Genomic DNA, 16,863 nt, shown 5'->3' with positions numbered 1-16,863 from the left:
GTCTTTGCTTGAGATATCTTTGATAAGTGAGATGAAGAAGTGATTGCTTTTCAATAACATATCAGTTGCCAATGAGTTAGTGATTCCCTTAAACTTTGACCTTTTACATAATTACAGTCAACAGTTCACAAAGCCTGGAGATCACACTTGACTTTTGTGGATGACATTCTGTATAAAAACCTAGCCCCTAAAAGTAGAAGGCTATGATGGGTATCTAAAAATCTATTTCATCACCTTATGGGCATCTGGGCTCTTATAAAGTCAAATTGGATGTAGAGGCAAATGTGTTGGTTGAGGAGATAAATTCATTAGTACATTGGAATGTGTGATACATTGTGCTTTATTTTTTTTTAATAATATGGTTACCAAGAAGTAAACTAAAGTTAGGAGACTTTTGATGTGTTGTGGGATTAATTTCTTCCTTCTTCATCAGAATGCCTCTAGAGTTCCCTTTGGCACATCTTATTTTTAGCAGTAACCAAGAGCTAGATTACCTTCACAGATACTGAATTTGCAAAAGTAAATTATAGAACTATTTTTGGTTAAAATTTGTGCAAGCCTCTTTGAATATTCTTGTGACAGATTGAGAAAATTGTTACATTTATCAATACAATATATTTATAATGTACAAATTATAAACTGGGCAACATGGCGCATTCCTGCAATCCCAACAATTTAGGAGGCAAAAGCAGGAGGCTGAAGGTTTGAGGCAAAAAGACAAACTCTCAAAACAAAATGAAAATAAATTATTAAAGGATAGGTTATGTGATAGAGTGTTTGCCCAGAAAGCATGATGTTTGGTGTTTATTAAAAAAATGCTATCCCAAATAAGCAAACAAAAAAAAATCCAGATTGAAAATCTGTATTAACAACAAATGGTGGCTATTGTTTCTATATGGTTATAACTAGAAATAAAATTCCCAATAAAAGGTTTATAACATTATAAAACCAAATACAAGTTTATTACTACATTTCAGACTGCCCAACTAGTTGTGTAAATAAGCATTCTTGACTCTAAAAACTACCTTTTGCACTCATACTCACCACTTGTTTATATGGTCCCTTTCTTTAAAACTCACATTTTTCTTTGGAAATATGATTTCCTTCCATTTCAAGGTGCTTTATTTGCAGAAGAGTTTTGTAGTTACAAACCAGAATGTGTTGATACGTAGTTGAATACATATTGATTTTTTTTCATTTATCCAAGATCAGGATTTGAACTTGGTACCTGATGGTTTTGCTCATTGGCTAGGGCTCTACCAATTGACTCACACCTTCAGCCTGTTTTATGTTGTAAGTTTTGTGTTTTATGTTTATGTCGCATGTTGTAGCTCCCAAAAGAGATTATAGATTTTCTGAAAAAATGTCTCCTAAGGATTACACCTACAGAAACCACATGGAACAGTGCCCATTAAAAAGTGTAAAGGCTGCATATTAGTTAACGCCTACTATGTTTTCTATTCTAGAGAAATCAGCAAAGCATTATTCAAATATCAGTTACTTTTTTTCCCAAAGAATTAAAAAGGACTGCTAAATTATAGCTATTTCTACATTGCTCCATATTTTGTTATTTAATTGGGCACTGATGTGTAATGGCTATAAAAAGTTGGTCTAACAAGATGAGGGGTGGGGGTGGGGGGGAGGGAAATGGGGACCAAGACATGTGAAAGGGTATTAATATATGTGAATTAATGCACCTTCTATATGGCAAATACCATGTAACCCTTCTATTAATCACAATAAAAATATATGAAAAAAGTTGGTCTATACATTTCTTTAAAAAACAACAAAAAATAATTTTGAGGGCCAAGGTGAAACTACATGTTGTTCTGCATTTGTTCTACAATTGTGATGTGAACTTTAAAATCATGTTACATGTTTACCATCACTGGAAATCGCATAGACAAGAGAATTAGAAAATACTCGAATATAGGAGATTGAGTGGTGGGGGCGGAGGCGGCGGGGGTGGGGAGGGGTGGGAGAGGACTCTAAATGGCCTAAAGTTCAAAAGGTTGGAGGATGGGCCTTTATTTTCCAGGGATCTGAAGGTCCCTAATTAGATTCAGCACTCTGGCCAGCTCCTACTGCCTGGGTTTATTGGCCTAGGAGAAAAAGAGGCAAGGCACCCTCTGTGGCTTTGTATGAATAAATCACCCCAGATATATGGAGGGTGAAGACTGTTCTTCCACTAGTCAATCATTAGATGTTGACCCTGTTGGAATCTTGGAGTGTCTTTATCTGGACCTGGGAGGGGTGGAGGTGGAGGGCAGGGGAGAGGAGGTTCTCAGCCCTTCTCTCCAGTCCTTCATCATTTCAGCTTTGAGAAAGGGTCTGAGCAACCAGAAACCCTGCCATTTGGCTGGTAGGCACATCCTACCCCTCACTCTCCCCCCCCCCCCCCCACACGCAAGAAAGTAATCCCAGATCATCAGAGTCAATTGAAGCCTGTTCATCATCCGGCTAAATAAAGGGGCATTTCTGTTTAAATATTGGGGAGCTGCGTGCAGGGAGGGGGACACACCCATACACTCCCAACCAGATTCGTGTATTTTACTTAGACCGGGCACACGTGGAGGGAATTGTTCCACGCACCCCACCACCACCCCTGCCCAAGTGTATGAACATGAGACCCTTTCGGGGCTAAAGATCTGGCTTGTGGGCTGTGGCCTCTCCACACAGACCTCTCTCCGCGTAGCTAGAAGTTACCATTGCTTTCTCAATTTTCCCTCCCCCCACAAGAACTTTTCTTTCTTTTTCTTTCTTTAATTTTTTATTCCTGGGAGGGGAAGGCACTGATTGCGGTCAATCAAGGAGAAAAAGATCCCGAGGCAGGGGGCCGGGGACCGGGGGCTAGGGAAGGTAAGCAGGCGTTGGGGTTCCTTGGTACTGGAGGTGTCTGAGGCTTTGAGGGCGCCCGGCGCGCTCCCCCGCCCCGCGGCGCACCAGCCCTTTGGCAGCCGCCCTTTCCGCCGCGGACACGGGAGAGTTAAGCCAATAAACACGTAAGCGCCGCTCCCTCCCCAATCGGCAAGATGCCTCTCCGGCTCTTGGCTGCACCGCCAGCTTGCAACACTCGGCATCTTTTCTGGAGGCGCCTCCTTCGGCGGCTGCAGATGGCATCGGGCTGCGGGCTCGGGGCTCGCGATTGAGGCTCGCCCTTGCCCACCTCGGCGGCGCCGCGGCACGCGCGCCTCTTCCTTCTCCTCCCCTCGCGCGCCGCCCCTGGGTCGGAGCCCAGCCGGCGCTCGCCGGGCGGAAGCCGGCAGTCTCGCGGCGGCCGAGGCTAAGCAGCAGCGCGTTGGCTCTCTGACCTAGGAAGGAAGAAGCGTCCACCCGGGCAGAGCCGATCCCCGGCTGGGTTGCCTCCGGCGCGCCCCACCACCACCGCCACCTTTTTGCACCCCAAGCCCGGGGGAACTCTAGGGGTTCACTCCCCCGGCGCCACCATGCTGGACCCTTCGTCCAGCGAAGAGGAATCCGATGAGATCGTGGAGGAGGAGAGCGGCAAGGAGGTGCTCGGCTCGGCCGCGTCCGGAGCGCGCCTCTCCCCCAGCCGCACGAGCGAGGGCTCGGCGGGCAGCGCCGGGCTGGGGGGCGGCGGCGGCGGCGGCGGCGGCGCCGGGGCCGGGGTGGGCGCCGGTGGCGGCGGAGGGAGCGGAGGGAGCGGCGGCGGCGGTGGCGGCGGCGGGGCCGGGGGGCTGCAGCCCAGCAGCCGCGTCGGTGGCGGCCGGCCCTCCAGCCCCAGCCCGTCGGTGGTGAGCGAGAAGGAGAAGGAAGAGTTGGAGAGATTGCAGAAAGAGGAGGAGGAGAGGAAGAAGAGGCTGCAGCTGTACGTGTTCGTGATGCGCTGTATCGCCTACCCCTTCAACGCCAAGCAGCCCACCGACATGGCTCGCCGGCAGCAGAAGGTAAAAGGGCGCCCGAGGGAGGCCCGGGGTGCAGCGCCCGGACGTCGCCAGGCGGGGCGGGGCGAACAATGGGAGCGTGGGGGCTGTGGGAACCGCGCCCTGCAAAAGGGGCTGCGAGGCCCCCCACGAGGCCCACGCCCGGGCCCCGAGGGGCTCGGGACCCTCTCAGGGGCCTGGCCTTGGCTGCGCCGTGCGCCCGGGAGCCCGGCAGGCAGGTCCCGCTGTGGGAGCCGCGAAGCTCGGGGAGCGCTGAGCAGCCCGCGTTGCCCCGAGAGGCCTGGCTGGCTTGCGGGGCTCGCGACGCTCTCGGGTGGCGGGGCGGCTGCGCTCGGCTTGGGGGAGCCCGCCCTCCTGGGCGTGCGCTGGGCGGGCGCGCCCGGCAGGTACAGGCGGCGCCCGGGTGGCGCCTCCGAGCCGCCTCGGTGAGGTAGGTGCGGAGCGAGGGCAGCCGGGTAAAGCGAGCCGGGAAGGCGAAGCTGCCCGTGAGTCTGCGAAGGGCGCCCCCACTCAGCCTGGTCTGCAGATCAGCCCACTTGGGGTGGCCTGAGGGTCCTCGGTGCCTGCGGCTTTCTCTCCAAACCACCTTCGCCTTTTCAGCGGACCCCAGAGCAGGAGAGGACCCCCCCCCCATCCCATCCCGTCCTTCGGTGCCCGGGTCAGCACCTCCTCTCCCCCCCCCCCCCCCCCCCCGCCATCCGCTTTGACCCTCTTCTCTTCCCAAGGTGATTTCGCCGCCACCTTCTGGCTCGCCCAGGCCCTCCAGCTGTGAACCGGCTTGATAAAGTGAAGCTGCAAAAAGCCTGGCAATGACAGGCATCAGAGACTTTTGTCTGAGACCTGGGTCAGGCTAAAGCAGCTCCAGCTGCTTTTTGAGGGGGGTGTGTGGGGGGAGGGGGGTATCATTTCTCTAGCCCCAGAAAAGAAGGGACGAATGGTGGATGCAAGGCACTGAGCACTGGAAAAGCAGCCAGGTGGCCAGTTGGAGTGACTTAGGAAAGTCAATATTCTCTTTTGTCTCTGGGAGATGACTGCACCCTTTTAGCCTTCAGGGAAAGCAGTGGAGGCCCTGGCTCTGTCAAAGTCGCCTCTTTGAATAATGGCTTTTTTCAGTTGCTGCCATTTAAGCCCCCATTATATATGGGTGTAGTGAAGTGTTAGATTTTCCTGTATTTCTATTACATCCTTATCTCGAGGTAGCACAGATTTCTCTGTTTGTTTTGCTTGTATATGTACACACATCACCCAGAGCCGCTGATTACTTGCAGCTGTCACAAGCCTGGATGTCAGTTTAAAAGATTCTTTCCCTAGGTGAGAGAGGGCAGGTGTCTTATCTTATGTACACTAATCCACCCCCCCCCCACACTCTTCTCCACTCTTCCCCTCCACCACACACACCCATGGCCCTTAGCATGTCAACTGTATTTTGGACTACACAGCAGAAATCTCAGTAGTAAAAGTTTTTTATTTTTGTTTTTGTTTTTTTAAGATGATGTATTGGTGCCACAGGACCTGATATTTGAGCTTGGAAATTATTTTGGTAGATATGCCTTCATAGCATTGTGGAAATTCCATCTCAAAAATCCTATTCCAATAAGGACAGCACCAACCAAAGAAACCCTATTCCTGTGGCACAGAAAACTGTTCTGACATGAGGAGGAGAAAAACAAATAATAAAACATTACATCTAATAGTTGAATGCTCTACAATTCTGTCCTTTAAGTCAATGCTTAGGTCAAGTACCAGAATGAGGAGGTGGTCCACAGATAGAGCCTAACAGAAACTCTAGCCACTTGAGAAAGATCAGTATAAAATCACATTTTTTTCTGATTTGATTGGATGCTTACCTAAATTCATTCAAAGCTTCTATTTGAGGGGTAAGTTGGTTCTGATTTTATACATGACCTTAACATCAGAGAGACTCCAGGATAGGTGGTAATGTCCTTTCCTCAGACTATTTTTAGAACTCACAACAAATTATTGCTAAATATATATCCTAAAAAAGCTACCTGGGAGTTGTTGACTACATGGGGGAAATAAATATGTACATCTTTATAGAAAGTAACTTTTCCTCATAACTCCACTTTGAAGATTCTAAAATTTTTCTGGAAAACTATTCTTTGGTTCTTTTTCTCCAGGTGGCAAGTTTGGAATGCAGTTTATTATTTTTTAAACAGCATTGGAAGTACTTTAAAAAAACTTACAATAATCATTGTGATAAAATTAAAAGCCCTCAAAAAGAACGAATAAGCTAAACTGAATCTTGGAGAAATGAGCTACTTATAAACTGTAGATGAGTTTGTAATAGACTAGAAGGAGATGAACTAGGGAAAGCCAGAGGTAAAATGATGAAAAGAGCAGGTTAGAAGGGGAGGAAGAATGATCTATGTAAAGGAAATTTGAATTGAGTAGAAAAAGCTTATTGTACAAAATAGAATGCACCCTACAAAGCAAAATGGTTGTATCACACACTGTTTTTCAAGTGCCTGCTATATGAAGGCACTCCACTTGGGTCATCTTTTTGTAAAAGTACAGTTTTAAATGCACTGAAAATTTGAGAACATGGTAGAGTTCTGATATGCTCTAACCCAAGTTCTTCTCACAGTATGTACTATATGTAAAGTTTATATAACATATGTAATATATAACATATGTTAACAAAATCATTATTATTATTAACAAATGGCTACACATCTTCACCTTTCTTTAGTTCTTATCAGAATTCCCATTTCTGTCCATATATCAGTTTTAATAATTCTGAAGACCACCTAGTGTCTAAATTACTCAAATTGCTGAGAGATACAGAGATATTTATCTGAAATTTCATGTAGATAGCTAAGAATAGGACCGGAGCCATGGGGCATTCTGATTCCCAATGCTTTCTTTTTACATGATAGACACTGGCCAGAGCTCTTGTAGGAAAAACAATACAAGTTTCCAGCAACATATGAAAGATGCTTGTTTACTTGAAGTTATTTCTACTTGTGTTCAGAAAGGTTTAATCCTCCTTTTCTATATACGTATCAAGTAGCATGAAGCATGGAGGTGAACTGTTAGCTCGTAAATCTAGTTTTCTATATGGTTCAAGATGAAAGGAAAAAGCTTAGAAGAATGAGTAGGAGTAGAGCAAAGGCTGAAAAGGTGACATTGTTTTCATAAACTTGATAGGTAATTACTTGGGTTTCATTTCTACTAGATATTTGTTTTACTGCTTTCATTCTTAATGTTCTTGGGCCACCTAGCAATCTTTCCAGTTAAAAAAGGAGAGTTTAAAGTCTTTTCAAAACATGTGATTATCATTTATAGTGCATCTCATTTGCATTGGTACAAATCTTAAGTATATCATGATGCTTGTGATTGTTTAGGACCCTAACAAAAATTTTCCAAGCTGAACGTATACAACATATACATGATGCCACTTCCTTGCTTTTCTTCCTTCTTTGTCAGAATGGTGGAGTGAATACCTAGATGCTGGCATGACACAGCTACACCATCTGTTTCTAAATGATGTAGTAACAGGACTGGGTGGGTTACCTCATGTGAACCTGTTACTTATAGATGCTCATGATGAAATGTAAACACGGGGCACTGTAAACAATTCTGTGTACTATCAGATTGACAGGACCATTTTTTAATGGGGTAGGAATTTGTATTTAAGGCTGATTATAAATAGTCTAAATGAAGCAGTGTGTGTGTGTGTGTGTGTGTGTGTGTGTTTGTGTGTTTGTGTGCGCGCGCACATGTAGATAATAGGTCTCATGTGTGATGAGACTGAAAGGGACAATCCAAAGCATTTCCTTTAAGAGTACTGCATGACTCTACCAAATGTATTGGGAGGTATTCTTCCTGCTCATTTCCATGTGATTCAGCTTAACTCCTTCCATGAAATTATAGCTAGTGTTGAGTCACTGCTGGCCATAGCAATTCCATCTTTATTCTTTTACTTATTTGACTTGATTTGCGCATGACTCAAAAGTCATGCTTTTCATAAAGTTTCAGGGCCAATCTTAGTTTAATATATATGTACCAGTATGTTTTAAGTCAGAAGTCCTGATTCATTTATTTAGATAGGTTTTGAATTACTGTACTCAAAATTATTAAGGATTGCTTTGTCATGCAAAATAGAATTGACATTAAATTTGCTAACCTTTGGCAAGAGCTAAGTAACTATGAAACTAGATTTCTCCCCAACAATTATGTGTTTCTCTCTTTGTAAGAAGGAATAGATTATTTAAATATGCCTTTGGACCCCACCATCCATCTTTTTGGCTCATTCAGAATGAGTGTTACATGTTGGGACTTTCTGAGAGGCAGAATATAGAGAAAGTGATAGGATGGGTTCTTGCCTCGAACACCTCAAACAGCCTTATCCTTCCCTAAAACTGGACCTAAGAACAAAGGAAACTACATCTTTCCTTTATAAATAATTATACCATGTAAAACGATAAAAGTCAACTGATTCAGCAATGTTTCCTCTGCAAAATCAAGTGGAATACCCAACCAAAGGCTAACACATTGAAATATAACTGATACTTGGTTTGGGATTAACTGGATACCTGAATACCTGGAGCTGGAGGGTTGAAGAACTTTCTAACTAGAACCAGTTCTCTAAGTGTGTGACTAGATGCACACTGCACCGGCCCTGGTGCATAATATATCTGTGAGCTTTGCTTCCTGAATTGGAGGAAGTAAAGGTCCACTTGAGAAAACATGCATAGATGTGAAATACATTGAGAGTAGGAAAGTGTGTAATAGTAAGCTGCTGTAGATTTAGGAGGTTTTCATGAAAGAAGTTGGCTGTGATTATGTCTTAAAGAATTAGCATAATTTGTGTAGCATAAGGAAGGCTAGGTATTCCATTCTGCAGAAAAGCATGAGTTAACAGAAATAGGGGAAAGAGTCACTGGCCAAAACTGTTATTTTCATTCTCAGTGACAGAAACCTAACTCAAGTAGCTATCCCAAGAAAATAATGGAGCTGGAGGAGGGGTGATTTAATTGGTACATATAATTGAAAAGCTGGGTTAGAGCTGACTTCGGGCATAGCTGGGCCTAGAAGTTCAAATGACTTCCTCTAGAGAATTTTATAGGCTAAACGATGGGGGAATGGGTGTTCATTGAAACCTGTGTCTGCACTTAGACATTCTCATTAGTGAATCATGGATTGTAGGCAAGTCGTCTGTTTCTTCATTTGTCATTTGAAGACGGGAATGGGAAAGAGTCAGAAATTTGTAATGTGCTCCAGATAAAATGCTTGATAGGTCTTTCTAGAAAATATGCTCTCACTTTATCAAGATTTAGAAATTCTTTTTTGACATTTTAAAATTTTTTATTGTAATTTAACAGAAGGATTACATTATATTCACCAGATAGAAGGTGTATTACTTTACAAACATTGATACCCCTTCTCATGCTTTTGTCCCCATTTCTCTCCCCCTACCCTCTCCCCTCATCTTGTTTTCCCCCTTCCCTATCCTATTTTAAATAAATAAACATATATACAATATACCAGATAACAAGGTAAGATACTGTAACAATATGAGATAACCAAGGGGAAACACAAGAGATGAGAAATAACATAGTACATTAAGAACAACAATCACACATTGTATGGCTTGTGTAGAAATTCTTTTATTTAGATCCTGTATGTTTTGATCTTTTTTCACCTTTTTGTTTAATTTATTTTGGTAAGAGTCTTGTTGCCTTAACTCAGGGTATAATGCTTTCTCTTAGAATTTTTTGTGTTCAAGGTTGGCCCTCTACCACTTGAACCACAGCCCCACTTTTAGCATCTAAATTTTTGCTGGTAAATTGGAGATAAATTTTGCATAGACTCTTACCTTGGGCTGTATTTAAACTTGGATCTTCTTATCTCAGCCTCCTGAGTAGCTTGGATTACAGGTATGAGCCACCATACCTAGCTCTGTATGGGTTTTTTGGACTATAAAATAAGGAATCTGTGACAGATGTGGAATCAGAGTTCAGTTGGTCAAGCTATAAAGCTTCAGGTGAAAAGATGAAGTCTCTGAAGGTTAGAGTAAAGCAATCTGCGCAGGAGATTGCACATAGCAGCTTTATGGACTGCTGAAATTGAACCTATTTTTGTCTATAAAAATGTCTTCATGTTTTTAATTCTTAATATTTGAAATTATTGATATTTCATATAGAACAATCTGAATTTCTAGCTTCTGCTGTAATTGGAAGATGCAGCAGCAGTACTTTGCTTGAGGCTTTGTAGATTTACAAAATGCAGTAGAAAAAGATTCCCCAGCCAGTGGTGGAATGCTCACCACTTTTCACAAAACTATACTTGCTCCATTAGAGACATCCTATATCTCTAGATGGTGAGAAAGCAGCTCTGGGTTGTTGCCAATCTCATCTCTTCTTACCCCGGGCTCAGTATATATCAGTGTCTCACCCTAGCTCCTGAAAATCACCCTAGGAGAAGATCTGGGATTTGGAAGTCATATTCTTTGCATGCTGAGCACATGATAAACAGACCTAAAAGGCAATGGTTATGATTGTGGGGTCTTGGATAAACAACATGGAGTCAAAGGTGCAAGACATCACCGTCTTCCTCTTTTGTTGAGCTGTGTCTCTAAAGATAGGGGCTCATTTCTTGGGTTAAAAACCCCACTTTAAACAACAGCAGAAATCAAATTAGTAGGTAATCTGTAAAAGGTCACATAAAGTCAAAAGGATTTCCAGATTAGCAGAATCTGATAAAGGATCTTAGACCACTCAAGTGGTACACGGTGTGTGGGACCCAGAGTTTTCTATTCTGCTTGTAGTAGTTCTCCTGTTAAGTTTGATAGCATAGAATAGGTCCCCTCCCTTCTCAGTTCTTGGTATTTTGGTGTTGATCTCAATTGGTGGTTCACCTTAGTAATATTGACTTCTACCATCAAAAATAAATTCCCCAGATGCATGTTCCTGTGTTTGTGAAATGACTGAATTCTGATTATTGGTAAGTTACATGTGTATGCATTTATGTCCCACCACATATTCACATATCCAAGCAAAGGAAGATGCACATACATAGAAAATGTGCAGTAAGAGACAGTGATCATAAAACCTCCTGACCTGCAAGTTTCACTCCATGGTTCAAATCCAGCTCAGCTTTGTGACTTGGTAGCTGTGTAACTTTTGGTATATTATTCTGTTTTAGTCATCTTTGCAAAATGGAGAGGAAAAAAATCAAAAATTCTAAAGGAAAAAAAGTTGATTGTGCTTAAAGTTAGTATGTGCCAAGCAATGATATTAATAGTAGAAATAATAGTATTCTTGTATTTTTTCTGCCAAAGGCCCTTATACTATTTCATACTATCATACTTTTGCTGAAATGTCTCTCTCACATTTTTTCTTGTACTTCTTATCTATTCTTTACTTAGCTCAAGTGTTATTTCCTCTGGGAACCCTTACCAAACTTTATGTTGAGCTAAATTTAATACAACTCTCTGGTCTATCCTCTGTCTCCTACATTGAAATGACCTTTTTCTGTATGCCTCATTTTGTAGAGTATAAGAACCCTAGAAATAGGATACAGCGACTATATTTTCTTCCCCTTTGATTTCCTGTTTCTCAGTGTCTAACACATAGTAGGTGCTCTCAGCACGTGTTGAAACTTGACATTGGTGGTTCATTTCCTAGTGAAGTGGTTCCCACCCATATTAGGGTTTGAACTCAGGGCCTTCCTTGTGCTTAACCGGCAGATATTCTATATGTAAGTCAAACCTGCAGCTCTCTTGGTTTTTCAAATAGGGTCTTGAAATATACCCAGTTGTGCTTGGACCACAATCCTCCTGTTTTCTCTTCCTTCTTCGCAGAGAGCCGTACCACAGCTTTTACTGGTTGAGATGGGGTCTGGGTAACTTTCTGCTCATTCTGGCCCTGACTGAACTGTGACTCCAAAGCCTGGGATTTTATTACTGAGACACAACTAACTTTTATGAAAAGCTTATCTGTAGAATAAACCAATTACCAAATGATTTGAAGATAATTTATTTCACAGAAACATACTATCAGTTACCTCCAAGTTTGTTTATTGGTTTCTTCAGGAACTAACAAACTTTTAGATTTTTTAAAATAGAGAAATATCTTCCTTTACAAAGCCATACACAATTATAAAGTTCTTGCAATAGCTGAATCCCAGCTAAACTTGAATATCTGTAGTGTGTGTTTAACTGGCCAACCATTAAAATAAAAGTCATAATGAAATTCAAGTTTCTCTACTGTGACAGGCTATATTCAATATTGCTCTTTCTGAAGGAAAAAAAATAGTAGCCAATAGCATCATAGTGAAAGTTAAGTTGTTAAACAAATTACTAGGCCCAATATTGTTTAGGTTATCTCAAAGAACTTGAAATATTTGTGTATTTAGAAGTACTTGTTTTTCTATTTTTATTTTATGAGACTTTGGTATTATTTTTTGCTTCATTGTAAGCTACCTAAAGCTGGATATATATAAGTAGGTAGTTATGTGATTTGTCTCTTAGAATATGAGTAAATAATTATAGAGCTATTGCATATTGGATGTGATAAGAGTATACTAGTTATGATATAACCTTTGAAAGAATAAACTTGTTGCTTAGTCATGGCCTTCTCTGATATCTTCCACTAGTGGAAGGGAAATTTGCCTTTGGTATGTCATTCATTTGAATGAGGGATGAAGGTTTGAAGAGTGAATTGAATGACGAAACCCCCTTCACAGTTCATTCTGCTGGCTGATGTTCTGAAATGGAGGGATAGGGAAAAACAATGATAATGTATCAGTGGCCTTTCCCTGCTAGTGGTAGCAAAGTATGAATAACCATGTACTGTGGTAGTTCTTGTAGTCACTTCTCATAGTCACTTCTTTGTAGCAGGAAAGTTCTGAAGATGCATGCACACAGAATTAATTTCAGAATGTTTGCGCACGCTCGTGTGTGTGTGTGTGTGTGTGTGTGCTTCAAAAGACCCATGCTAAATTGCAAAGGGGACTAGGGACTCTAATGTGCTCATAAGACAATAGGATTTTGGCAAAGACACAGAGTAGTATAGATAATCGACTCTGCTACTTCAAAAAGTGAAAGAAAAACATTGAAAATTCCTACAAATAATTATGCCTTCTGTTGCCCATATAGAAAAACAGCCTTTTGGTGTGGATGGTAGGCATAGAGCTGTTTAAGCAAATGAGTTGAAATCTATCTTGAACATCTACTTGGGCGATTTTTCTGACAAGTATAGCAACTGTTGTCTATAAGGCAGTGTGTCATAACATACTATGTTCCAAACATTTCTTGGGGGTTCTAACATATTCTTGTTTGTTATACATCATCATACAATGTTGTATATTGTTTTTAGCCACTTTTAACAAAACAAACTTACTGGATCCTGCAAGCAAAATAAACAAAAGACATTTCATAGACCTTGAAGAATCTGGCAATCTGGCTGAGAAACTGAGGTGCACCTGTATTAGTAGTATTGGTAAAAATAAGCTGAGTGTCTGAATGTTAAATATTCATGTTCTCTAGATCTTAATCCTGGCCCTTGTTAAGGGTGATTATATCCTCTCTAAACTCATATGCTAAAATACTAACCCTAGGGAAGTCAGAATGTGACCTTATTGGAAAATGGATATTTGACAAATAAGGAGGGCTGTTGGGAATGGGCTGTCATTCAGGATGCCTGGTATTCTTTTTTGTTTGTTTTGTGGGTCATGGGAGTTGAACTCAGCCTGGGCACTGTCCCTGAGCTCTTTAGCTTACTGTCCTACCCTTGAGCCAAGCCCCATTTCCTGTTTCCTAGAGGTTAATTGGAGATAAGAATGTCAGATCCTTTTGTGCCTGGGCTGGCTTTGAACCTTGATCCTCAGATTTCAGCCTCCTGAGTAGGTAGGATTTACAGGCGTGAGCCACCGCACTCAGCCAAGATGGATGATATTCTTGTAAAAGGGGAAAACTTGGACACAGAGACATGCACACTGGCCAACACTCTGTGAAAAATCAGAGATCAGGATGATCCTTATATAAAAAAGAAACATGACAGATTGCTAGCAAATAACCCCAAGCTAGTGGAAAGGTAAGGAACAGATTCTTTTCCATAGTTGTCCACAGATGCCAAATCTGCCATCATCTTGATCTCAAGCCTTCTACCACCCATTGCTATTGCTAATGGAATTGAGTTTGTGCTATTCTGTGTAGGGACTCTCCTAATGAACACAGCCCTGCTACCAGCTCTATACCATCTTCAAGGGCAAACTGAAACATTCTGGTTTTAGCTTCTGACCTCTTGCATTTCCAGTTTGCAAATTTTTATCTCCAGCCAACATATTGTTTCCAGATGCCAGTCCTGTATGTGTAGTCATTTGCATTGGTTCTGTCCAAGATGTGGCTATAGACTGTTGAAGGCCAGAAAGTGTTTTGTTATGTGACATAAGGGACTGAAGTCATTCCAATCTTATGCAAAGTCTTGTTACAAAAAAAATTGTGGTCTGTCCTGAACTGTATGTCTCATAATAAAGTTGATATAATTTGGCGGTATGACCAGGAACAAGGAGTTCATGAAAGCACAGGTCTACGTTCCATGCTTGGAAGAACATTGATATCTCTCCTCAGACCATTAAAAAATAACACGTGTCTTCTCTCCCAGATTCTTCTCCTTTTTCCTTTCTAACTCAGCAGATGGCCTGATGGCACTGCTATACAGTTGGCCAATACATAAACATGCAATTCAATTTTAGATCCCTAATATTTACACGTATTCTCACCTCCAAGGGATGCACATGTCCACTTCCCTTCTTAAGAACATTTTCATCTCCTCCTCCTCTTCATCACTGATCAAGGCTTTAGGCCATTATTTGTACTAATCTTCTAACTGTCTTATCTATCCCCTTTCTTTCCTAGATTCCACCTAGCTACCAGAGTGATCTTTAGTAATGCTATTCTTGACCTTGTGTGGCTCAGAGTTTTTCAGTTTCCTATCTCCTACACAGACAAAACAAATGATTATCATGGCATCACTTCCTTTCCATCTGATCTCCACTCTTGCAGTTTTCTTGTACTCTTAATCTCTTTCTATTAAACCACTGATCCATCCTGTGTCCTCCACATACTCTTGGGCCTAAAGGTGTTTGCTTTTCTGCTTGAAAAGCCTCCTCATCTTCATCAGTATCCTAGGTAGAATATGGCAATTGGTAGTTGCAAAGAACAGGAAGAAACAGGGAGTATGTTTTTAGTTGTTTACTCAGTGTAGTAAGAAATAGATCTGGGTTGGTGCCCACGTGGTCCCAAGTCCAGCTTGAACACTTAATTATGTGCCATTTTACCTCACTGACACATGCAGCTTATCTTATTTTAATGTGCTGCTTTCCTATCTCTGATTCTGCAGAGATCCTTCATTTTGGATCCCCAGGTGGAATCTGACAGATAGTGCAGACACAGAACAGGTGATAAGCCAAGAGGTGATAAATTCATGGTTGTTTAGGGGATGATAATATTCCTAGCTATTAGCTTAGATGACTCATTTTTCCCCCACTACAATAACCTTTTGAGGAGGTAGGGCATATATTGTAGGCCCCTGTTAATAGGCAGCCATGAGACATCAGCATCTATTTGAGCTTCTTCTGTGCTGTCTCAGATTTACACAAAGTAGCCTGGGCCTTAATGAGTCACATTTTTAGAGTCCCACCACACTTGATGCCAAATAAATTAAAACATATCATACCTTCCATAACCACGTATCCTATCCATTATAAATATTCCGGAAAGTAGTTTATCAGCCTTTTTTTTATGGGTCATAGGGCTTGAACTCTGGGTCTGGGTGCTGTCCCTGAGCTCTTCAGCTCAAGGCTATCGCCCTACCTTTGAGCCAAGCCCCATTTCTCATTTTCTAGAGGTTAATTGGAGATAAGAATCTTAGGTCCTTTTGTGTCTGGGCTGGCTTTTAACCTTGATCCTCAGATCTCAGCCTCCTGAGTAGCTAGGATTATAGGTGTGACCCACTGCATTGGCTTCAGCCCTGTTTTTAAAACCTCTTGTCTAGTCTATATACATTGGTTAATAAGTAACTCATTTTTCAGGGACCATGATATGATTACAGGGTTCATTGTGAGTTAGAAGGAGCAACTTTATCAATGGGTTTTCCCAATGGCTTTAAATTATAATAATATTTTGTAAAGACTAAATTTGACAATGAAATTGTGTTTGAGTATTGTTTACTAAAACATGTAAACTTTGTGTTGTTTTTTGTTTTTGGTTGTATATTATCAAGTAATAACTTTTAAGCCTTCAGACTAGTTTATTTTTCCAGTACTTAGGTTTGAACTCAGGGCTTTGGGCTTGCTAGGCAAGCAGTCTACCACTTGATGCATAATTCTAACCTTTCTTGCTTAGAGTTATTTTGATACCCCCCCAATTCCTATCCCCCACGTAGAGTCTCACACTTCTCCTAAGCCTGCCTCAGACAACAGTCCTCCTCCTAGCTTTGCCTCTAAAATAACTGGGATTAACCACTTTTTTTTTTCTTTGACATTGGGTCTCACTAACTTTTTGTCTGGACAGGCCTTCAAGTATGATCCTTTGTCCAGTTTTTATAAAAAAGAATTGATGATGGAATTAGACCTCACACTGGCCAGGGAAATAAAATGATGATATAGGATATATTTGGTGGGAAGGAAAAGTAATTCCAACTATGCATACATGAGAAAATATAAAGCAAATCTGGGAACCACTGAGAGTTATGGATATGATTATATAAAAGTCTAATTTTTGAGAGAAAAAATAAGAGCAAAGATTGGTCTGAGACTGTGGATGCTCTTTAATACCAGTGTTGTAAGAGTGGACGTTCGTTCTGTAAGCAGTGGGGAGCCACAGAATTCTGAACAAAAATAAGATGGATTGTGTATTTGAAAAAGATTCATCATACTGAAGTGCACAGAAATTATGGAGAAGGGAGAGGAAGGACTATAAATGTCTTCATGT

The 16,863-nt window shown here is 41.7% G+C and overlaps 1 protein-coding gene across 11 annotated transcripts in view; it reads left to right on the top strand.

The window, feature by feature from the left end:
• Positions 1–3,072: 3,072 nt before the first annotated feature.
• Cadps (calcium dependent secretion activator) overlaps positions 3,073–16,863 on the top strand; it is a 406,170-nt gene continuing 392,379 nt past the window's right edge. For 8 of the 11 annotated variants that reach the window (XM_090323407.1, XM_090323363.1, XM_090323399.1 and 5 more), the window contains exon 1: positions 3,074–3,908. In XM_090323407.1, coding sequence (XP_090179533.1) covers positions 3,447–3,908 — 462 coding nt within the window. In that variant the 5' untranslated portion in view covers positions 3,074–3,446. Of the gene's footprint in view, positions 3,909–16,863 lie in introns of all 11 variants that reach the window. The other 3 variants (XM_090323391.1, XM_090323382.1, XM_090323373.1) reach the window with 1 other exon arrangement.

The sequence above is a fragment of the Megascapheus bottae genome, chromosome 2 (genome assembly GCF_031878675.1).
Source record: "Megascapheus bottae isolate mThoBot1 chromosome 2, mThoBot2.hap1, whole genome shotgun sequence".
Lineage (NCBI taxonomy): Eukaryota > Metazoa > Chordata > Mammalia > Rodentia > Geomyidae > Megascapheus > Megascapheus bottae.
This window is presented reverse-complemented; position numbering and strand designations above follow the sequence as displayed.